The sequence below is a fragment of the Neopelma chrysocephalum genome, unplaced genomic scaffold (assembly GCF_003984885.1).
Source record: "Neopelma chrysocephalum unplaced genomic scaffold, ASM398488v2 Primary Assembly neopelma1_26b, whole genome shotgun sequence".
Lineage (NCBI taxonomy): Eukaryota > Metazoa > Chordata > Aves > Passeriformes > Pipridae > Neopelma > Neopelma chrysocephalum.
In genome coordinates this window covers 407876-432538 of record NW_020897696.1, presented here as the reverse complement: position 1 = coordinate 432538, position 24663 = coordinate 407876, and the positions used below count along the sequence as shown (strand labels likewise).

Genomic DNA, 24663 nt, shown 5'->3' with positions numbered 1-24663 from the left:
TTAAACAGACCTTCTTACCCATTTTCTACACAGAGGTTGAATTCAGGCTAGGTAACACTGGCTGTCTGCCTACAGCATTTTTCAGAAACCAAGCTGGGAAGAAGACAGCTCATATACCTGAAAGTACATGAGGCTATGCCACACACAGACACATCACAGGTCACTTCAAACAGACCTTACTATGTTTGGGGAAAACTTCTAAATTACTCAACAAGGCTCTTATCAAATGTCTCAGGGATTATTGATGCTGAAACACCTATTCATCACCTCTGTTTAATAAACAAAAACCTCTAACTGTGCTTAACTTCTCTCTGCCTTCCTGTTCTTCTAAAGGAAGGCTAACTTTCCATCCTTCACCACCACAGTGATTTTACCAGTAAGCTGTTACATTTGGTGCCCAAAGCATTTTCTGCCTGACCCAAATAATCCTTGGTAACTCAGTGTGGAGTCAGTGGTGCCAGACAGGTTGCTTTATTTCTCCACTCAGTATTCATGATCTTTCAAGTTCACCTCCACAGGGAGACAGCCTTTACAGAGTCTTTCTCTGGAAAGTTCAAGACAGCTTGAAGAACAGACAGTAAAAGTAACACACTGCTTTGTTTAACCCTTTTCATCACCAAAGCATACAGCTAGCATTCCAGGAAGGGTTCATTAATTCACTGCACCTTAGTGTTGGAGATATGACAGTTCCCATTGAAGTCAATGATGTCTTCCTCCCTCCCAACATCCCTCCTAGTTCACCCTTTCCCAGTGCAACCCAAACCTCACTTCGGGTCCTGCCAGAGCCCTCTCCTCTCAGCTGCATCTCACTGCCAGGGATGCCCCACAGCACATCCTAGGGCCAACTGGCACATGGCCCTTTCCAGGGAAGCAGCCCACAGCCCAGTAGCAGGAAGGAGATGGGGAACACAGCCTGTGGCTGGCAAGAGAGTACAGACAAAGGATTTTGAAAGTCACAGCCACAACCACCACCTACACCCTCTTTCCCCTTCATTTTTTGCAAGCCTGGTCCCAGAAACACAGCCTGATACATTAAATACTTGCTCCCTCATGCTCTGGCTCTCTCCCATTCCCTCCCCTGCCAGCCTTTACTCAGTTGGCTTTCTCAGGCCAAATTTGTCAGCATGACAGGTGCCTTTCCATTTTCTGTTTTCATCTATTTTTCCCATTTCTAACAAGGGAGGCGTCTCACATTGAGTCCTGAGAGCAGCCCCTCCCCTCTTATCATTTGACTGAAACACATCCTCCTCTTCCAGGCATGTGTTACGTGATGTTTTGGAGCAGTGTGTTTTCAAAGACAAGAAATGCCAAAGAATGCTGCTACGCCTTTTCAGCACTTCACACAAAGCTGGGCATGGCTTGCCACATTGCTGTGACATTCAGGGAACCTGCAGCAAGTGTCTGTCTCCTGTGAAAGGGGCAGAAGGAAGACTTAAGTGGTTTATACCCCTAATCCAGGCAACCTCAACAGCCTATGCTGCTCCCCACTCCTCCATAAGTCTCCTTTTTTTCTGCCCCTGTTTCCAAACAAAGGTAACAAGCCAAACACAAGCCATCAAATGTAAGCAAGTCAGCCATGCAGAAAGAAATACAATATTCTCCGATCTGACTAAAGTTTACTGTCTTGCAGACAGCAGTGGCAGCAATGCCCCAATTATGGCCCACTGCACATTTGCATCACAAATTTCATTCTCTTTATCCCATTCCCAGTATTCACAGCGTTTTACCACTCTGAGATTAAACTTGGCAAAAAGGCATCAGCCATAAAACAAGCACTACACTAAAACAAAAGAAGTATTTGTTTAAAAAAAAAAACAACAAACTTGGTCTGGCCACTTCTTTCAATATCACAGAAATGCCAAGACAATGCAAGCAAGTGGGTTTGGCTTTCCATTTCTTGCCATGCTGCTTTCAGTAGAAGATCAATTTCTTTGAAGTTTTAGACAACACTGAGATTAGCTCAGTTGGTTACACCAAGGTTGTGAGTCTGATTCCTGTATGGGCATTTAAATAATATGATCCTTATGGGTCCCTTCCAACTTAGAATATTCAGAGAAAACAACTGTGAGACAGAAAACAACTTCAAACAGATGACTTTTTGCCAACAGCAGATCAGAAGGCTTTCAAGTCTTTAGGTTTCAGGCATGTGGAAGTACAGTGACGATCACGCCTGACACACTCCTAATACTGATCAAAATCTTGTGGGCCAAAGCTGGAAGACCAAAAATTTCAACAGAGACAGTGATGTGAATCTTTGTCTAGGGGTCCTACCCTGCCCAGGCAGATAATCCCCTTCCCACACTTTAACCCAAAACACTCCCTGCTGTACTGAGGCAGTCCATAAGAACAACAGCAGCCAATATGTCTGAGGTGAGGACTGACAGGACCTTCTTCTCCTCCCCTAATCCAAACCATGTCTCACTTTCTGGAAGAGATGTGCAACCTCTGATCACTCAGTGCTGTTGATATGCCTCAAATCAATGAGTTCCAACACCTGCAGCTATCAGAGGTGTTGAGAGTTTTCCCATCACTGTAAAACTTCTCATGGGAGATGTAAAAAGCACAGGAGAAAAGGATTTTCACAGCTGTGTTAAGGGCTATAGGACCTGTGAAACTGGGAACCCATCCCCAGCTGCTCAAAGTGTTCTTCACCTGCTCCACCCCTATATAATTTAATCCCAAGGAGGAGTAAAGACTGATTGCATCCATATTTTTATGGGAAAGAGTTTGAGTTATATGAGCACAGGAAAATACTGACATGAAAACAAAAGATGACATTCTGCTAAGAAATTTAGAGGTAAATCTCAGATTGCTCCACACAGGCCTTTTTCTCTGGCTTGTATGTCTGAAAAGCAACAAGCCATTTGAAAGCACTTTAATCCTACCAGAATTAACATTTGTCTATAAATACCTTGTTTTGACTTAGAACCCCAAATTTCCACTATCTTGCACCTCATGAAGCAATTTACAATTGCTTGAGCTTTCAAAAGTAGAAACAAGATCCAAGACTGACAATTCATGGCATTTTGAATGATATATTCTCCAATTTCTCTATTTAAAGCACATAAGGCATATTGTTCCGCTCATCATCCGTGGCATTTTAATTAATATCCTAACTACCGTCCACATCAATCCATCTCTCAGTCTCTTTTAATTACAGGTTTAGAGACTGGGACAGCACAGCTGCATTAAATCAGAACTCATGGTACACAGTTCTCCAACCAGAGCCTCAAAGTCTATCCTGGTCTGAAGCTAATTTTCTGACTTCTCTTCCTCTCTGGCCGTATTTTTTATTTTTTTCCCCAATCAAGAAACTACACCCACTAGTTGCTACAAGAAAACTGAAGCAGCACAATTACCCACACTAGTTTCCCTAATATTAGTTTCAGGTCCTAACAGGCTTTACAGTGCCAGGTGACCCTGGGAATAAAAGAATAAGTAGTGAGAAAAAACCAGAGACACTGACAAGGTAATCTAATCACTAGAGATATGTATTCTGTGAACAATACTAAATTAAAAATTGATATATTTTTATTTACTGGCATGACTGGAAGGATACCCTCAGTTTTTCCTGCATTAACAGTTGCAGCAACTTTACAAGCCTATTGCCCCAGCACAAGCCCATCTGAAGTTTAGTCTAGAGATTTTTGATCCACAGACAAAGAATATATAATATATTTACACTCATTACAATCACAAGAGTATAGTCCATATGATCTGCTTGCTTCCTCCAGACTTCCCAGCTGTAAGCACCACATAATCCAAATGGAACTCAGGCTAGCGTACTAAGACCAGACAGACAGTTATAAAAACCTAGATGTTTCCATCATCCTGGTCCAGAGCTGCAGTGCAAACATTTGACACTTGCAACCAAGATACTTTATCAGCCTGGATATTATCTGCTAGGAGGACTCTGAAAGCACTCAGTCCTCTCAAACAGAGGGACAAAGCCATGTTCTGTCAGTGCCTTGGTAAAATAAATACTCTTTAAGAGTAAAAAAACAAACAGTTTCCCATAAGTCTGTGATGTTAATTCTTTGGTGCATCCTTTCCAGTAAAGAGAGATGTGAGAGTAATTCCTCCCCAAAAGAAGCAAAAGCCTCAAAATCCAGTCCTTGTTCATTACACCAAAGAGCTCACAAGACCAATTAATATCACACTTGTTGCATTATATTTAAGACCCTTCAAGGGAACCTTAAATGATTTGCCAAAACCCAAGTCAGTGGTTAGAGCATCATCCCACAATTTTCTTTTGAGCGCCAAGGAAATGTTTTCAAATGCTCTGCCTATTTATTTACCAAGTTGGTGAAATGCACTAAAATGCAGATGTACCCAGAGAGGGAAAGACATCATTCATGGCTCTATACAGTGCAATTCCATCTAATGCAAATTCCCTGTAAGCACAACATCAAGATGGTACATGCAGCTCCAGCAACTACCAGCACCCTACTCTCTTTCACCCAGCACTATCAGATGATTCTGCTTGATGCAAGAGGCCATAGGCAAGCACTCTACAGGCTGAAAAAATGCCCAGACATGAAATTACCTATCTTCTTTGATACTTAATTTGAGCACCTCCTAACAGCAGCTGCAAATCTGAACTTGCTCACACCAGCTTACACTGGGGCTCAAGGTTGTACTTGCAACCAGCATTACATATGTGTATGCTATTGTCTGTCTTCCAAAACAGCAGTTGTTCCAATCAGCCCTGAAAGGCCCTGCCCGTCTGTTAAAGAAAGGGGTTTCCCAGCGTGCAGAGGGCCATAAAGAATACTAAAGAGAAAACCCACACTTCATTAAAAATAAATACACAAGTCTCCCAGCTGCTGAACCATCACTGCCCAGAGCAAGCCATCTTATTAAGACTTTTTTTTTGGTAGCATCTGTTAAATAAAGCTCCAACACTGGAAAGATGATTACTGACATTAATAACATGCAAAATATTTAGTGCCAGATACAATCCTCAAACTCAACACAGATCACTCAATTCCAGCCACGAATCCTTCCTGGTGAAGGGAGTCCCTCCACTAGTCCTTGCAATTCCTTTACAAGCTGCTGCATACACATTAAAAAGTGACACCAACATGAGGAGAGGTAGAGCTTATTTTCAATGTGAATCAGGTTTCCCTGCACTGTCCCCACTCCTCTCTTCCCACCCTGGTTTTAGATCACCTGCACAACCATTCAGGGAAAAGCCCCAACCAGAGTGACAGTGACTGGTCCTCTTCGAGCAGCTCAGATGCACCTCTCACGATCATCATCCACTCAACAGCATTCAGCCACAGCAAATCCCACAGTGAGAGAGAAGAGCAGGTATCAAAGGGCTCAGCTTCTGTCCCTGCCACCAGTTTCCCACAAAACCTTCAGCAAGTCTCTTAAACCCTCTGTGCTTCCTCACCCTCAGTTTGTAGTTCTGGGAATCCTAAAAGATGAACCGAGCTTCAAGAAGGCAGGTAAATGCAATCTAATTAGACATCAACAACCTACATTACAGAGAATGAAAGCTCAGGACAGAAATCCTCAAGCTTATTCTCATCGTGCCACTCTTGCTTAGAGGAAATAGGAATCTCATCAAGCACACACCAAGGGTAGAGTGGAACAATTTTATTCCCACCTGACATGTAAAGGGTCAGGTCCCTCTGCACACAGATGGCTGCAGGTGTGGTCTCAGCAGCTGCCAAAACATCTGTGCACATCAGGCCTTGTGAAGGATCACCTTCACCAATGTGAACAAATCTGCAATTTCAAACAACCACCACATTACCATCACAATTAAATTTATATGAAGAGCTGCGAGACAGCACCATAATCAAAGGCATAAATAAATCTGCTAGCTAGCATCAAATCTCAGAAGCAAACATATCAGCATTTATGAGACAGAAGTGAGATGGCTTGTGAACACAGACTTTCCTCATTTTAGGCATACAGTGCATCAAAGTATTTTCTCCTAATGGCTAGGTGGTGGAGTCCAGTAAAAATTATATCCAGAATTACATTTCAGGTTCATGGTTCTTTCAAGCTATGCCAAAAGTCATAGACCATGTCCACATGTGCTCTGGCTAGTTTAGCAAAGGTGTCACCCCTGCAAACCAGGCATCTCATGACACAGATTTTGAAACAGAATTATTCAGCAACATGAATAATGCCTGTTAATCAAGGATTTAAAATTCAGGACACCTTCTCCTGTATTTGGATAACACTGTATCTACAAACTAGCCTCAGAGAGTAACGCTTAGCACTCTGCCTGAAAAATAAGTCTTTATCAATGCATCTCATACTGTTTAACCACAAAGCATCTTTCCCAGCACTAAACTGTCAAGCACCTTAAAGGCAAGTAGCAAGTCACAAGAGTTTTGCAAGCTCTGTCATGCTCATTTAGTGATAGATTTTTGTAGGCTATGGCTAAGGTTTCTAAGCATCTGTACTCCCAGTATTTTCCATCTTATTTTTTATTCCTGCAGACATGCTGCCTTAACATGTTATCAAGGAACAACTATATCGAGCTTCAACCTGTACCTCAGGAAGTCTTCCATCATCCCCATATCACCACTGGCGAATCAGAGCTCAAATCAGTCCAGCAGTTTAACTACCTAGGACAGTAAGATTGATGGAAAGATAGACAACAGGTTAGCAAAGCCATATACAGCTTTTGGAAAACTCCATAAAAGAATCTGGTGAAATAAACACCTGAAGAAAAGCACAAAAATCAGTGTTTACGGAGCCATTGTGCTGTCTGCTCTTTCATATGGGTCCAAATCATGGGTCATTTACCGCCACCATCTGCGACTCCTAGAACGCTTCCATCAACGCTGCCTCCGTACAATCCTAAACATCCACTGGTCAGATTATGTGACTAATATGTCTGTTCTAGAACAGGCAGCAGTTACGAGTATTGAGGCCATGTTGCTGAGAACACAGCTGCGTTGGGCAGGACACGTCTCCAGGATGAAGGACCACCGCCTCCCTAAGATCTTGCTTTATGGTGAACTTGCCACTGGCTGCCGCAAGAGAGGAGCCCCAAAGAAGAGATACAAGGACTCCCCGAAACAACATCTCAGCCTTGGCCATATTGATCTTCAACACTGGTCTGTTCTGGCCTCCAATCGGGAGGCCTGGAGACACACTATCTATAACGCTGCTGCTTCTTTTGAGAAGGCACGCAGGATCACTCTCAAGGAGAAAAGACAACGCTGAAAGAACCGTGTCTTGCCGATACCATCCAAGGAGTCTTTCTGCTGTGTCTTTTGCAACCGGATTTGTCTATCTCACATTGGCCTCTTTAGCCACCAGCGTGCTTGTAGCAAATGTGGGTAGAGTCCTTCCCAAATCTTTGTTCACGAAGCCTAGCCATGATGATGATATCGAGCTACGGAATTGCACAGATGTAGCTATAGCTTTGGATTTTTTTATGAAGGGGTACAAAAGCAGTTGGCAAGCAAATTCCTACTTACGTGAATTACTGTGCCTGACAGATATTCCCTGTAAAGAATCAGTTATTTTTGTCTTCAAGGAGACTACTGAAGTAAGCAAAGGTTTGCAGAACTGTGTCCCAAGACCCCCACTAATCATTCCCTAAATTGACAGAGATGCTTTTGTTGAGAGGACAAAGATTTGCAAGGCCAGGCTCCTCTCCCAGAGGCGCAGTTAGTTTTTCTTTTGGGCCACAATATGTTTTCAGTAGTATCATTATAAATTTCAACTATTTCCTTTGATCCAGTAGAGCTTTATTTGCATTTACAGTGGTGCGAGCAGAATTAGAATCCAAGGTTTTACATACAACTTTTCAGGCACATTTCTGGAATTCATTTTAGCACACACAAGCTATGTTTCAGATGTTCTCCCAGCTATTCTCTCTCTCCTTTTGTATCCCCACATGAAACAGTAACAGTTGCATTGTCTTTTATGGGCTGAGGAAGTGAAGGAAGGGGAGGGACTTCCAGGAATTTTTAATTTATGTATTTTTCACCGTAATGCTGGGTTTTTTATACATATATGAAACTATATGTATGGACACCAAGAAAAAGAATTTGGAGGGCTCAGCCTAGCCCTTGGTTCCACATTTTTAAGCAAGAGCACTGCAGCACAGCAAGGATAATTACTATTTTATAGTTCTCTCTCCTTGCTTGACTCTATTTGAATTTTGAAAAGCTCTCTATATTAAGGCTTCTCATCAGCCATGTGAAGCCCAGTACCCTAGAAACAGTATTTAATTCAACCATGACCTCCCTTCTGGGCATTTCCTGGCAAAAAATGGCCAGATGGAAGAGCTGAAGACTGCCAAACATTCACTGCAAGGAAATGCCAAAGCAAGGGTCTTTATTGCTGATAAAAGCCATGGAAACATCAGAATGTAAAACAGTTGCTACCTTTTTTCACCTCCATCTGCTTCACTAAAGCTGTGATTGCTGTTGTGATGGAATTGAAGGCACTGATTTTCACCCTGAGATTAAACTCTAGCACAGTAGCAAATAACAAAAGTAATTTTACTCCCCATGTTACATCATTATGTTTATTCTTACATTACTACCAAGCAAGTTCCTCACACAGTGCTCTCATTTTCAGTGCCCTTCACCATGCTCATACTTTGGAGTTAGGCCTGATAAAAATTAGCTTTCCTCACTAGCCCTGGCTGGACTGAAACAAAGGATGCTATGATCTCTTTCCAAAGGAGAAAAGGAGGAAAACTCTTGCCCTCCACAATTCCCTACAACTCCTACTACTTTGTGAGTCAAACCTGTGTATTAATAAGATCTGGTGTTTATGCTACCCTGGATGCCAGTTCCACCATCTGGAAGTTCTCTATAAGGCATCCACAGTGCTCAAGGACAATTCTGCTTACATTTGCCAGGTGTATGAGTCTTGTCTGCCACGGGTGGTCAGCGCTGGCTGTGCACTGCACCAAGGCTCATCCTCCTCCTGCATTTTTAGTGCAGCCAGCTCCTGAAGAAGTCTTCAGACCTTTTGGAGATTTTTGCTGAAAGGCCTCCAAACTCATGGTGCCCCAAAAGGATTCCTCACAGTGTCCACTGACACTGAGTATATCACACACCTTTATGTAGAGCACAACTGTACCAACACATCTAGAGCTGGACTACACCAGCAACACAGATACATTTATACCAGCTGAACACTCTAAAGAGATATGCAACTTATGCCTGTATGGGAGCAGGAATAACCTGTACCAAATAGAGATGCCATTGTGCTGGCAGAACAGAGTTCATGCCAGGAGTCACACCAGCTGGATTTCTAATGGCCACACAGCAATTATTGCATTAAAGAAATCATACCCCTTGCAGTCATAATTATACTGGTACAAAAATCTATGCACAGACCAGGCCTTAAATCAATTTAGGAAACCTACACAAGGGATTGTTTCTCTTTAATAAGATAGCCATTTAAATAAATTTGTTTAAATCAAGACTTAGGACCTGAAATATGTTTTTTGTAAGGAGCGTGGTTTTGTACCTGCATTCATGCTGACCTTGCAAATTAAGTCACTGACTTTGACAGTTCAGTCTTACGAATTCAGAGTTTGTTACATGAATAATAAACAAAAAGCAGTAGGGTAAAGGCTTCTGCTTCAGTGGTTTGAGGAAATCAGAACAATTCTAAGCAACTCCAGATAACATTGTGGCAAACATATACTAACAGTGAAGGGTGCTGTTGCATTGCAGTGGCCTGTGAAAAACACCCGTCTTGGCCACCCTAGAAATTTAACTCCATTTTCATCCTCAGTGCTACCACTGTTGCTCAATAGGTAAAATCTACTCCAAGTACAAAGAAAAGGACACAATTTACCTGGTTCTCAAACAAAAGCTGACAGAACAACGTATTTAAATGTCTTGCAGAGTTTTTACCCTGTCTCCATCAGGGACTGTGTTCAACTATCCATATCAGGAGTCATACAGCAAACCTCTGTCACATACTGTCAACCTCAGGCATGAGAGGACTTTAAGAAAAAAAGAAAAAAAGAAACAAAAGAGAGACAGAAAAGAGGCAACAGTGGAAAGCTTGAAAATCTATTCATTTTACTTGTCCAACACATTTTCCCTTCTCTGCATTTATCTACATATTCTTCCTTAATTTATTATTTAATATTCTTCCAAAATTTGGAACAACAGAAGCAGGATGCAATTCCCTTCTTTACCTACACCACTGAGCACTCAGCAACACAAGTCCCTAAAAACAAACAACATGACAGAAAGTCACAGAGGAAAGGTCTCTTCAAGATGGATCAAACAGCTCAGTACCACAGCAGGTGTTCCGGTGGCCACTGCCTGTCAAGAATGAAGGCACAAAGCTATGCAAGAAAGAATACTAATAAAACATCTGTCTTCTGCTGTTTCCCATGTTATAAGAGTGCAATAATTTACTCCAGAAGTTAAATAATTAAAATACCTAGCCTGGGCACAGCTCTAACACACATTTTAGCAAGACCTTCTCTCATCTTCTCATAGAATAAAACTATGCTACACATTTTCTGTTTGTGTAACAGCACTACAGCACAGCTGAGCCATTTTATAAAAAAAAAAATAGTTGCACAAGATGTTATCTATGTGATATCTACTCTACCAACTGTGCCAGCAAGAGAAATACAAAGGGTGATCTTCACTAGCACCTCTGACTCATGTATTAAAAGAAAGTCAGATTTCTTTTCAAAGTATCATCCCTGACCATGGGCTCTGCCTAACAAAGCATGACAGATCAAATCAAACACTGGCAGAGGTCAGCACCGCTCTCATTTCCTTCACTACCACCCTGCCAAAGGTCCAAGCCCCTGGCAGCCAAGCAGATGGATGGAGGGTCTGTGCTCCAGCACCACATTTTGTCATTTAATTCACAGGGAGAAGTGGGGCTGCTGAGGGCATGGGCAGCCATTTTTTTCAGCCAACTCACCTACAGGACACATCCTTTGACAGAGGATGGTAACTTCCTAAACTTGAGAGATGCTGCTTTCCACATCTCTACAGCCTCCACTTGACTGGGGCACAAGACTAGACCTGCAGCCATCCTGAGAAGGTTCAGTGTGTCCCACTTCAACTGCCCACACTGCTCTGGAGACAGCATTTTGGGATCCCAGAGGCCAAGCACTCTGTTTAAAAACAATACAGAGGAAACTGCAGCAACACAAACTGACCTGACTGGACACAGCATCACAGTGGTGATCTTCATGCCTAACACTGTTTGATACAACCACTCCAATTGCAACTAGTTGTTCCTTAACACAGGCAAATTTGGGTACGTCATCATGGCATGAGCTCAGTGCCCCAGTATCCTAAAGCTGGTACATTCTAGGCTCCCAACACACCCTACCACTGCAACAGCAGAACTGGTGCTTACTTTCAGACAGAAGAGGAAAACTAGGAAAAATGAAAACACACCTTTGATTTGAAGGCCAGAAAGGAAAGAAAGGGTGGGAGTTTGTCTGTTGATTTTTTATCATTATTTGTTTGTTTTTAAACTCGAACAGTGGTCTTTAACTGTCTTAGAGAGCACATCCACAATATCTCTGTATAAGTTTTACAGGAATAATAGCAGAATTAAAGGTCTGCAGAACTGAAAGAAAAAGGTCAATGGAAGAGCTAGGTGCCATTTTCTGTGGTACCATCATCGCTCAAGTAGGAAGACAACATGCAGCTGATTGCCAGCAGGGTCTTTGGACTGACTTTCTAATAAATGTAAAAAAAAGGCATCATAGCCTTTGCTAGCTCTGCTGATTAAAGACAGACAGCATTTCATCTGACTTCTTTTGCAATAAGATGACCATAATTCACATTTAATATGCTGCAAAGTCATCTGCCTTCCAAGTGAAGGAGCGTGTTCTGCTGAAAGTCACTGCTGGTAGGTCAAATTTAAACTCAATATTACAGGACAGAAATTACATTGTTATTAATAATATATAATCATGATAATGTTTTCCTTTAATAGAGCATCTCTTCCCAAAGGATTCTAATGCTTTATAAACTCTGGACCAAGTTTTACCCAGTGCTACAACCCTAACCTCTGCCTGATTTGCATGAGTGCAGAGGTATGTAGAAATTAATTAGAGACTGCATCAGATCTGTGAATTACTTCACTGCAGCAATAACATCACCAGTGCTTTAACAAGAAGTTCTCACAAACATATTCTGGACAGCAGGCCTATAATGCATGCCTGTGTGTTGCCAGTGCTTCCTGGGAAGGGGCGGGAAGGTAAGCATCTGAGCAGTACTATTTATGTTCCTCTCTAAATAAAGATGCTCCCTCATGACCATGATCAAGTGTAGAATAAACACCAATCAGCAAAAAAATTTAAGTGCTCCATAAGAGGCGCAACTTCTGGAGGGCTGCGAAAGTCGTACTCTGTATAGTCCCCAGGCAGAACAGACTCCTACCATGCACTACCACAATATAAACATTTTAAAAAGTAGTATTATCTAGACACGGCTGCAAACACGTGCAGTGAATATTCAGCACACAGCTCAGTGTTCCTGCCCTTAACTTAGGATGAAAGAGTAAGTAAAACCACTGTAAATAGAATTAAGGGTAACATCTCCAGAGATATGCTTTAAAAACAGCTGGTACTTGACTCTTCCCAAAAGCACTTCCCCAGAAAGACTTATGTGAACCTCAGGAATAAGTTCTCTTTAGCCAAGTTGATCTGTCCCAAGAACCAACAGGACCAGACATGTAGAAATATCTGTGCCTTCAACTTCAAGATGAAATGCCACCAAGGCCTTGTCAGCACCACATGCAGTAAATCACTTCACCTGATGTGGCAGCTGTTTAGTCACACAGGGCAACAGTTTCAGTCAGGATCTGAAGAATGTCATATTTAATTGACTAAGGGGGAGGGATTACACTGGGAACAGTCATGTGTTGACAGTTTTGAATGGATGGAGGGTCATATCATATTGTCTGTACTAGCAACACTTCTGATGCTGAGCACAAGTAGGCACTCTGGTGACATATTTTGTCCCTGTTGCAAACACATCTCCCACGTCTGATCAGGCTTGGGATATGACCAAATTGCCAATGCATGCGGGCAGGGGAAAAGTGGACCACTTCTAGCAAACATGCCAAATTTTTCAGTTCAATGAGAAGGGAAAACACCCATATTCAACAGTAGGACTGTTCTCAATGCTTACCTAAATATTCAGCCATTGATCTTTCTTGACCACCAAACAAGCAAGTCAGTCAGGACATGAGTTTTGTATTATTCTACAGGGAACAAATACAAAGCAATAAAAACAAGAGCTCTTAAGTGAGCAGGACAGACCAGAGGCAGGAAAGGGACAGGGTCAATCAGAGCCATTTTTGTATATGCAAACAAGGAATTTGATTCCTTTCATACAGAAGTGACAGAGGCCATCAGCATATTTCACATAAAATGGCACTGGTTTTATTCGTGCTTTTGGTCATTGTTGAAACCAGCCTGGTTTCCAATTCTCTCTTGAACTCAGTCTGTTCCAGAGACTTGCCCAACATTCGTCTCACTCCTAACAAAGCTACCATACAGAGTCAGACCCAGCTCAGGAACCTGTTTCTAACAGACACGAGCAGCAGAGGCTTAGAGGAAAAGTTAACAGGGCAAGCTTATAGCTTTATTTCTCCCATTTTCTCCCCTCAACAGCTGCCAGGAAGCCACAGTTTGGGGACTTCCTCAGCTGGGGCATGTATTCACACATCTGTTTCAACAGCGGTTGTTGGGCCACCTTGCCAAAAACACATTTCAAGCAGCAATACATCTACATGTCAGGCGTATCAGTGAAAACAAAACAACCAAGTCCTTCCCACTGAGTGGCCCAAGTTAAACACAGCTGCAGGGACACCTGTTTCACTCCACCTTTACCTCCGGAGTCTGCATCAGAAATAGGCCGGAGTGGACTTAACATGCTGCAAATTCACAGTGTAAACACAGCGTGAGATGGGTGATGGAAACACCACCAACTGCTTCCTCGGGCTCTTACTTTTTAGTAATTGAAACCTCACCAAATGAGCACACAGCTTTGGGCAACAAGACAATTTAAAATAAAACACAGGTACCAAAGACAAGTTGGTCCCTGTCTCTTCCCAGGCAAGATATGCATCCTGTCATAGGGAAGCCAGACCTGCATGCATTAACAAGTAACTCGTGTCTTCCTCAAACTCTTCTACTGCAATGCAGGGCATCATGTATAGACCTCCTGAAGCCTCCATCTATGGGTAAAACCTCTGGAATCGCTGTTTATGTCCCATCACTAGCTGGTACATAATATTTCTCATGTGAAATTTCAAGAGTAAGTAATGCTTCTCCATCTTCCGCTTTGCTCAGTCTGTACAATGTTGTCCCAGTTTACCAGAGGCTTCTGAACCCCCCACTTGATGAATTGCACCCCCTCCCTCAAATCAAAAAATAAAGCAAAATAAACACTCCAGCAGTTCCCAAGCCATGGCACAGCAGTTCCCAAGCCATGAACCACAAGCAGGATCAGGAGATGAAGCTGCCAGCAGGGAGATATTCCTCTCAACAGTTTGGGAACCACTGCTCTAGCTCCCTGTTTGCACCTATATGCAAGAACTTTCTAAGTCACAAATACAATACATATATTAAAAAAAAATTACCTCTGAAATAACTGGGAGAAGAGTTATTTATTGTCTAAGATATATTTCTGTAAATAATCCTTTAAGTAATACACCAAAAAAAAAATTCTCACATGTTGCACATTATCACCTTGTAACCTGTTCAATCCCTGTTTAATGACCATGACATGCGTTTTTACACAAACTTTGTTACCCCTGCAAGATAAAAATAATGACCACTGAGGAAGGGAAGAAAACCCTATTGACTAGAGGTGAAAGAGAATCAAGAATGGTGCTGTACCAATAAACAGTGAGAAAATACCTTTTTTCCTGCTCCAGTCTGTTGCTAGCAAATTACATCAACAAGTTATCAGTAACATCTCAGCTACACTGATTCATAAAATCATTCAAAAATTCAGCTCATGTTTGGGAACAGATTTTTTTTTTCTTCTTTAGCTGCAAATATTCAGAGAAGGGCAAAACATATTATTACTTTATTATGCTAGGCATGTGTGTCTGGCCCTCTGAGAAAAAGCACACCAATTGTATTTCTTTATTATTTCAGAAATTTTGTTTTACCAGATGCCTTTGTTCTGCCTGAAACCTCATGGGACTCTACCTCTGAGAGCACAGGCAAGCTGGGTCACTTCCATGAGCAACACCTGCAGGAAAGAGTGTCACAGGAAAACTGACACAATCGTCATCAAATTAATGTGTGTCAAACATGAAACCCTGTTACTGTCCTTTACATAAGCTTTTTGGTATATGTATTTCTACATTACAAATTCATCTGCACATCATTCTAGCAAGCAAGTCAGGCTTCTGATGCAAGTGCTGTATCTTCAGGAAAAAATCTAAAGTACAATATAAAAGAAAAGCAAACGTTCTGACTCAAAGACAAGCATTTCCGAGTACAAAAAGTAACACTGAGCAAAGCTTCCAGACAAATGCCTACACTGTACTTGAGGCAGGATTTTTTCTTTAGGCACTGCCTTAATTTCCCTAATTGCTTAATTTTAAAGGTTGAAAACACTAGCTGGCTGCGATATTAGCAGCATTTGAATGGTGACTAATTCTAATGAGTATGCTAGTAGCAATGTAACACTACGACACGCTACACACATTTATGAGGCCGAAAGCGATAGCAATCAGCCTACATAGCTGCAGCCCCAGAGCCAAACCAGCCACCCTGGCTCGTTAACCTCCACGCTCTCTGCAGCGACGACGACTCGCAGCATTTTCCTCTCATTCTCACCCTTTCCCACCTATATTTCTTGGGACAAATTAAGACTTCTTTAATCCGAAGGGTGCTCCCACTAAAAGCCATGGTAGAGCCAGTGTCCGAGGAGCATGGATCAGGAAGCTGGAAGAGTAAAGCCAGGACTTGCGCTCACACAAGAGAAAGCGAGATGCGGCCCGCTTTGGCACGCCTGAAACCAGAGACGCTCACCACAGTGCATGCCTACTTTTTCAGTCCCTCCTTCCCTTTGTACGTGAGCTTCGTTAAGCCTCGGCTGTAACAGCGTTTCCTCTGCTGTCACCGCTTCCTGCCTCCCCCCTGGTTCCCAGCTGGGGTCCCGGGGTCGAGGGCAGCGCCGGCACTCCCGACCCCCCCAGCAGCGCGGGTGTCCTCACGGCGGGAGCGATGCTCGGTTCCCCGCTCTCCTGCCAGGCGCGGAAGGAAACCGCCGGCCAAACGCGGGCGGGATGATTATTTTCTCCCTTTTTTACCGCGACTTTCTCCACGACACGGATGACACCTGCTCCCTCCTCCCCCTGCCCTGGGTGTCAGGCCCGGCCCTGCCCTGGCTTGCCCGAGTATCCTGGAGGGGCGGGTGCCCGCTGCCAGGGACCACGCCGGCGGGGACCGGGGATGCGGGATGTCACACCGAGCTGCCGCAGCGCCATCGCCCGCGCCCCGCCGGTCCTCGGCCTGCCCCTCTCCAGAGACACGGGGAAGGAAGAAGAGAGAGCAAAGCGAAGGGAAAACTCCGCGCTGAGGTGGGGCGCAATTCCATTCAGCCCGAGGCGAGCGCGAACCCCGAGCCCGAGGCGGGGTCGCCCCTCCAGTCCCCGCGCACTCACCCAGGGTCTTGACGGCGACCTGCCGGGTGAGCGGCGGCGGCAGGTTGACGCAGACCAAGTCGACGTCCTGGTGCAGCAGCACCTCGTCGATGCGGCTGGTGTAGAAGGGGACGCTCATCTCCTTGGCCAGCTCCTCCGCCTCCTCGGGCGTGCGGCCCCACAGCGCCTTCACGGCGAAGCCCTCCGCCTTCAGCAGCGGCACGATCACCCGCGCCGTCAGCCCGGTGCCGAACACCCCCACCCCGGGCAGCATGGCGGCGGCGAGGCGGGCGGCACGGCACGGCGAGGCGAGCCGCTCTCTCCTTCTCTCAGCAGGGAGAGGGAGGCAGCCCCCGCTGGATATCGCCGCTGCCGCCGCCGGGGCCGGGACCGGCCGCCCCCCGCCTCAGCAGCGCCTCGGCCGCCGGCTGCCCCGCCATGCCTGCACCATCACACACACGCCCCCGCGGAGGCGCCGGCGCTGGCCTCCCTTCAGCGGACGCGGGGGCGACCGCCCTTCCCCGGGCGGCGGCGCGGGCTCAGCGCCGCTCCTCTGCCATGTTCGCCGGCACCCGCTCGCCGCCGGGAGGGCGGTGCGTCGCTGTCACCTCCCGGGTGTTCCTGCACCGCCCGCACCGCCCCCGCCGCACCATTGGCGGCCGCTCGCCCCGGCACCGCCCCGACAGCGGCACCGGCGCCGCGGGGCGCCCTCTGGGAGCCGCCGGCCCGCCCGCCCCGCAGCACCGCGGTGCAGGAGGGGCGCGGTGCAGGTGCGGTCCCGAGGCACCGTGGGGTTGGCCGTCTGCCTGGCGGGTGGATATCGGGGCACCTCCGGAGACATATCCCGCCCCGCCTCTTCCCCCACGGCAGAACCGCTAAAGGGCCGTGGTGATGGGGAGTCAAGGAGTCACGCCCCGGTAAAGGCACGGGAGAGCTGGGAGAGCCACGGCGGCAGACCGGCGTAAGCTGATCGTGTGCGTCGCCCCGCGGTCCGTTTCCCTCTGAGACAGTTTTCCGGAGCGGAGATGTCCCAGAGCACGAGGGGATCTGCACCGAGCCCTGGCACCTGCCGGGCGCGGGGTCGGACTCCGGCTCCTACCACGCCCATGCCACTCGCCTGGGACGCCCAGCCGATATGTCTACCACCCATCCCATACCAGACTGCTGGTCATTCATTTCCCTCACAAATATCACGCCTCTGCAGCTTTACATTGGTTCTTTTTTTTTCTTTTTTTTTTTTTTTCCCCAGCAAAGTATCAATATGAGAGTCCCCTTCTCCATGGGTCTACTTACACAGTCCAAAAACCATAGATTTGCTAAGGCGGCTTAGGAAGCTTTAGCTACTGCTGCCCAGCCCATGGCATTTGTCCAGGGGCTCTGGAAGCCTGGCAGAAGCCCAGACAGAGCAGCAAACAGCCCAGGCACAGAAAGTTAAATTTACTGTGGGCAGGAATCCTGCCTCCTTGGCAGACCTGGTGCTGTGCTCTAGGTCTGTCTCAGGAACGCCTGGTTTGCTGAAGGCACGTCAGGGATTTCATCAACAGGTGTGTAGCATGCAACTCATAGAATCAGAATGGCTTTTGTTGGAAAGGATCTTAAAGATTGTCTGGTTCCAACCCCCCTACCATCAGCAGGGACACCTTCCACTAGACCAGTTTGCTCAAAGCCCCATTCAACCTAGCCTTGAACACTTCCAGGGATGGGACATCCACAGCTTCTCTGGGCAACCTGTTCCAGTGTCTCACCACCCTCACAGTAAAGAATTTCTTCCTAATATCTAATCTAAGCCCACTTATCACTATATGCCCTTGTAAAAACTCCCTTTCCAGAAGAGCAAACCTTCCAGAACCACTGCAGTGCCCCATGCCGGATCCTTCTCATCCCGCCTTTGCCCCTGTCTGGGCTGAATGTTAGTCCTCCAGAGCTGTGCTCCTGCCAACCTGGAGGCTGCCAGATGGGCCCAAGAGTGACCAAGGACTGCAGTGCCCATTGGTCTCACACAGGTCTGTGCAGAGCTGGTTCCCACAGAGGTGAATCTCTGCACTGGCTTTGTGCACAGATCAGCTGGTCTGAGAGCACAGTATCTCCTGTGAGTGCCACACAGTCACACCACAGCCTAACTCACTCTTTGGAAGAAAAATTATGAAACTTCCTGCTTCTGATTAAAAGATAAGGATAAAGATGATTTTCCACATGTTGTCTTTTTTACCAGCTCCTAAGAGAAAGGAAGACAAGGGTAAGGAAGGAAAGGGAAGAAGGAATGGGAAGAGAATGAAGGGAAAAGGAAAGAAAAGACAAAAGAAATTAAAAACCTTTCCTTTATGAGACTCCTGGAAATGTGCCAAGGACAATGTTGCAAAAGTAATCCACCAGTGTTCAAAAAATTGGGCTTGGAAGCCAGCAGTCTTTTCCCATACTAGGTAAAGAGGTGGAGTGGGTTTTTTTTCTTGCCACCATCTCACAGCAAACACTTCTTCATTACAAAAAGCAGAATCACTGAAAGGATGCTGCGAGTTAAACATGTTTTGCTTTCCATGCGCTATTAATGCTGAAGTGAAGGAGATGGATGCCCTTTGGCTTCTGACAATTGAAACACAATCCAGATCCATTTGTCAAAGAACTGCAGGAGTATTACCTTTCTTTAAAATACAAAGATTGCTTTGGGACTCTCCATCAGACATTCAAACCTGTTCATACAGGGTGTTCCCAGGATAAGCAATTTGGAATATCTGTCTTGTCTTATTTGCTTATCTGTGCATAATAAAAAACCCCAAGAAAGTAACCAGGTTACATGAACAGGGTAAATATGTTTGAATAGGTTGAAGAAAAATAGATGCTATGTGACTATTTAGTCATTATATAGCTTTTGTTACTTTAGTAGGCACAAGCCACTTTATGAAGATCTGTGTAAGATCACTGTTTAGGGAAATATTCAGTAAGGCACTCAAACTGGGAATTAAGGACTAGGGAATAAAATTATGCATTCTGCTATGTCCCTTATTTCCCTAAAAAGAATTTTTCGTTGCATTACTTTTAATTTTTTTTTTCCCCAGTTAGGTTTGCAGAGTTAAACTTGGCGAATGGCACCTGGCCCTCAACACTGCAGTAGCCAAGTCAGCCTCTGAGCAAGCCTGAATTACTGCATCTGCAGAAGCTCTGTGTTCCCCCTCATTTGTTGCTGGGACTTTGGGGGCCACACCTCATACTGCTGTACTGGAGCGGGGTCAAATCTTTCTCAGTTAATTGTGTGACATAGGGCCACCATGTTACACCTACCTATCTTCATGAGCACCCAGAAGGACTGAGGGAAGACAGTGAAGGACCACTGGCCTTTTGGGAATCCAGGCTGTGTCCTCACCATGATGTAGGTGACTGCAAACATGAATGAAAGCAGAATCTTTGCTCAAATACACATCACTAGTGCTTCCAGTTATCAGTTACTTTTGATTTGAAGTATTATCAAATCTAGGCAAGATTTTTTTGTGCAAAACAAAATAGATTAAGTCAACAAAGAAGTCCTTCACTTCGAAGGATGTGTCTAACCAGGACCAAGGTTCTTTGAGTTGAGTGTATTGAACTATGAAGCCTCAGGTGCTCTGTGTATTAGACCTCTACACTTCTAAACCTGTCAGTCTTGTCAAGAGAGCCAACATTTTGTTCGGAAGGTTGCTAAAGCTTCCTTCAACAAAGACATGCACACAGAGATTTCTCACAGAGACAGTAATTCTGTTCTTTCTTGTTTTTTTTTTTTTCAAAAACAAAGTTGCACATAGGAAAAAAAACAAAGAAACCCATGAAAGTCTCATACATCCTTTTTCTGTGTCTAAATTCTGTAAAAAAACTGGCAGGAAACTAACAGAAGTGTTGCAGTCACAATTCTGATCCTTTTATATATTTCAGTTGAGTTTTGTGGCTCCAGGCCATTATACTGTACAATGTACATATCAAATATATTACCAACTTTACGTGAGAAATCCCAACTCAATAGCACTTCTACAGAATTCTGATACAGTTGTTTGCAAAGATTTGAAACTGTCTTCTCAGTTGAATTTCATATATTGCATGAAATTCTTTCTGTACAACTGTATTGGTTTCTTCTTAAATAAGTGTTGAAAATATAAGTCAGAAATCCTTGACTTCTTAATTCATTGAATTATTTTTAATAATTAATAATGTAAAATATATTTTCTTTAAATTAATTTTGTTTAATTACTTTAAGAGCTTTTATTTATCTTTTGTGTTTAGTTTTATTATTATTAAGGTAGCTATTGAGTTGAAATTACTAGATATAAAAGGCATAAAAGAATCAATCAAGCATACATGACATGAAAATATGCATTATCTGTTGGCATAAGTCAAATGCAGAAAGTTGGTGGTTTCCCAGAGACAGATAGCACTTAGTCAATAAACATCCTCAATTTACTTTCTGAATCTGTTTGAAGGCATCTTCCCACTTATTGCAGAGCTTTCTATTGTAGAGCCTGCTTAACACAAAGATAAGATCCACCTGATAAGAGTAGCAGGATCCCACACTGTTTCTTTCTTACTTCTCTGTATTTAAAAGAAAATCTGGTCTTTTTCAGATTTTTTAAACATTTATCCAGTCAGACTCCACAGATACGTTCCTCAAACCTCTCATACGTCTGTCTGAACAACAAGGGAAAGAGCTGAATAATATATAGCTTCAGTGAAATCCTGAAATGGAACTTGCTGTCTCTCCAGATACTTCTCAATTTCCAGAATTTTAAGATTAATTAGCTCATTTCCTTTTACATAAATCAGTGTCTTTAAACATGAAACAGTTGTGAATTTTCATTAACCAGTTGATTTCTTCTGGGATATGAGGTTAGTGAACACCACTACTGGGCTTCTTCTGTAACTTTGAGCCTTGAAATTATTTGCATGGAAATAATAGTGCTTCAGAGATGAGGAAAAAGTGGTGAATCAGACCTGTCTGGTTCTCCCACTCAGCTGTACTGACTCATCCTCAGCTTTAACGTGCAGCACGAGAAAGGATGTGTAAGCTGAGTTGCTCAAGTCCTTTTTTACATCTTATGACACACAACTGGCAGTTTCTCAGGCTGTCAGGAATTTGTTCCTGAGAAGAGCCAGTTTGTTTAAGCATCTCTTTGAATGCATTTCCACTGAGACAATCCACAGAAGTTCTTGCTCTGAGATCTGAAGGCAGGAATTGCATTACCTTTTGTAGTATTAAATGGTACAACATGCAACAGAGAGAACTAGAGTAGACCATATGGCTAGCAAAGGGGTCATAATACATTCAGCACTCCTCCATTCTGATCAGTGGGAATTGTGACCGTGCCTGGGGTCTCTGAGCCTGTTCAGTATGATTTCAACATTTTTCATTCACAGTTTCCAGAGCCTTTGTTTAGAAGATACATATGCCAGGTGTGGATGGGCTGTGAGGAAGATACTGAGGCTTCAAGAAACTACATCATTAACAAGATACTTCTGAAGGCATTGCTGCTCTGTTCACTAAGGTACAGATGAGGACCTAAATAATAACACTTTCCTCTCTTTGACAATCTATGACATCCTATGAAGACAAGTGCATGTATTCTCACTTTACATGCGGAGAAATTAAGGCTCAGAGAAAATGAGTGCAATGTTCTCTATTGTTCTCTGTTGGGTCTTTTTGGGTGTTTGAGGGCAACTAGGCACACAAAACGGGATGCTCAGCTGGCATACACTTATAGTTTTGGTCTGGCTGGCTTTCTTAAGCTCCTGTTGGTCACAGTTTTAATAACATAAAAAAGCAGATAGAGAACCTGTTAGCAACGATGTACATGGGATCACCTAATGAAAGTAGGGAATAGGCGTACAGCTGCATGGGTGCAACCAGGACTCATGATGGTGTAATATGTACCTAAAGCTCACATCAGTCATTCCCTCCTGACAGAAACAGTATGCAGCAGACAGCAAACATGCAAGCACTGGATCGTCAGATGTTGCATGCTATGCACCTGCTGATGAAATCCCTGACGTGCCTTCAGCAAACCAGGCGTTCCTGAGACAGACCTAGAGCACAGCACCAGGTCTGCCAAGGAGGCAGGATTCCTGCCCACAGTAAATTTAACTTTCTGTGCCTGGGCTGTTTGCTGCTCTGTCTGGGCTTCTGCCAGGCTTCCAGAGCCCCTGGACAAATGCCATGGGCTGGGCAGCAGTAGCTAAAGCTTCCTAAGCCGCCTTAGCAAATCTGTGGTTTTTGGACTATGTATATAGACCCATGGAGAAGGGGATTCTCATATTGATACTTCACTGGGGGAAAAAACCAACAGTGTGAATGAGCCATATAGAAATTCTTAATTCTGAAAAATGGATTTGAACCTAAGTGTTAGTTTGTGTCATATCACACTTGTTAAGTGCTGTGCAAATAGCTGTAATATGCTGCCGAAGTACTTATTATTTTAGCAATATTACATTGCACATTGCTTGCAGGGCAGCTGAGATGTGTTACTTTGGGATGAAAATAGCAGAGAATCTTCATTTTATTAGTCATGCAGGAGTTCATGAGAGCAAGCACGTGTGATTTCTAGACTTCTAAGCCTGCCTATGAAGGGTGGGATTTGCAAGGGCTTAGTTTGGTAGAAATCATCCTTTTGTCATAGAATCATAGGATCATAGAATGGTTTGGGTTGGAAGGGACCTTAAAGATCATTTAGTTCCAACCCCCCTGCCATGGCCAGGGATGCCATCCGCTAGATCAGGTTACTCAGGACCCCATCTAACCTGGCCTTGAACACTTCCCAGGGTTAGGGCAGCCAGTAACTTCTCTGAGCAACATGTGCCAGTGCTGCACCACCCTCTGAGTAAAGAATTTATTCCTAATATTTAAAACCAGCCCCTTGTCCTGTCACTATTTGCCTGTATAAAAAAATCCCTCTCCCTCCTTTCCATAAGTCCCCTTAAGATACTGGAAGGCCACAATGAAGTCTCCTAGAGCTTCCTCTTCTCCAGGCTGAAGAACCCCAGCTCTCTCAGCGTGACTTCCTAGTAGGAGAGGTGCTCCAGCCAGTCCTCTGATTATCTTCATGGACCTCCTTTGGACCCATTCCAGCAGATCCACATCTTTCTTGTGTTGAGGACCCCAGAGCTGAATGCAGCAGTCCAGGTCCAACATGTAAGTCCAGGTGAGGTCTCCAGGTGAGGGCAAAGCAGAGGAAGAGAATCACCTCCCTTGACCTGTTGGCCATTTCTCTTTTGATGTACCCTGGGATGTAGTTGGGCTCCTGGGCTGCAAGTGCACACTGTTGGCTCATGTCCAGCTTTTCATTAATGAGAACCTTCAAGGTGTTCTCTTCAGGGCTTCTCTCAATGATTTCTTCTCTGAATCTGTACTCATACCCAATCCAGGTGCAGCATCTTGCACTTGGAGTTGTTGAACTTCACGAGGTTCTTGTGGGCCTCTCAAGCTTGTCCAAATCCCTCTGGATGACATCCTGTCCTTCTCTTGTGTCAGTGTAACTGCTCAGCTTCATGTCATCTGCATACTTGCTGGGAGTGCACTCCATCCCACTGTCTGTGTCATTGATGAAGATACTGAAGAGCATCGGTCCCAAGACAGAGCCCCCAGGGACACCACTCGTCACTGGCCTCCACCTGGACATACAGCCATTGACCACAACTCTCTGGCTGTCCCCATCCAGACAATTTTGGACAATATCCTCAGACACATGGTGTGACTGTTAGGGATGGTCCTGTGCAGGGCCAGGTGTTGGACTCCATGATCCTTGTGGGTCCCTTCCAACTCATCATATTCTGTGATTCTGTGATAATTCCTTATCCACTGAAGAGTCCCTCCATCAAATCCATGCCTCTCCAATTTGGAGATTGGGATGTCACGTGGGACCATGTTGAAGGCCTTACAGAACTCTAGATAGATGACAACTGTAGGTCTTCCCTTGTTGATCATTGCTGTCGCTCTATCATAGATTGGTCAGGCACAATTTGCCTTTAGTAAAGCCTTGGATCACCTCCTTGTCTTTATGTCACCTCCTTGTTTGCATAAAACATGCAACTTTAGGAGGTTGTGGTCCA

General features: G+C 44.4%; 1 protein-coding gene across 1 annotated transcript in view; it reads right to left on the bottom strand.

Moving 5' to 3' along the window:
* The window catches only part of GFOD1 (glucose-fructose oxidoreductase domain containing 1), a 71660-nt gene extending 54475 nt beyond the window's left edge, over positions 1-17185 (bottom strand). Inside the window, exon 1 of the mRNA XM_027676166.1 lies at positions 16627-17185. Coding sequence (XP_027531967.1) covers positions 16627-16879 — 253 coding nt within the window. The 5' untranslated portion in view covers positions 16880-17185. The remainder of the gene's footprint in view (positions 1-16626) is intronic.
* Positions 17186-24663: the final 7478 nt, after the last annotated feature.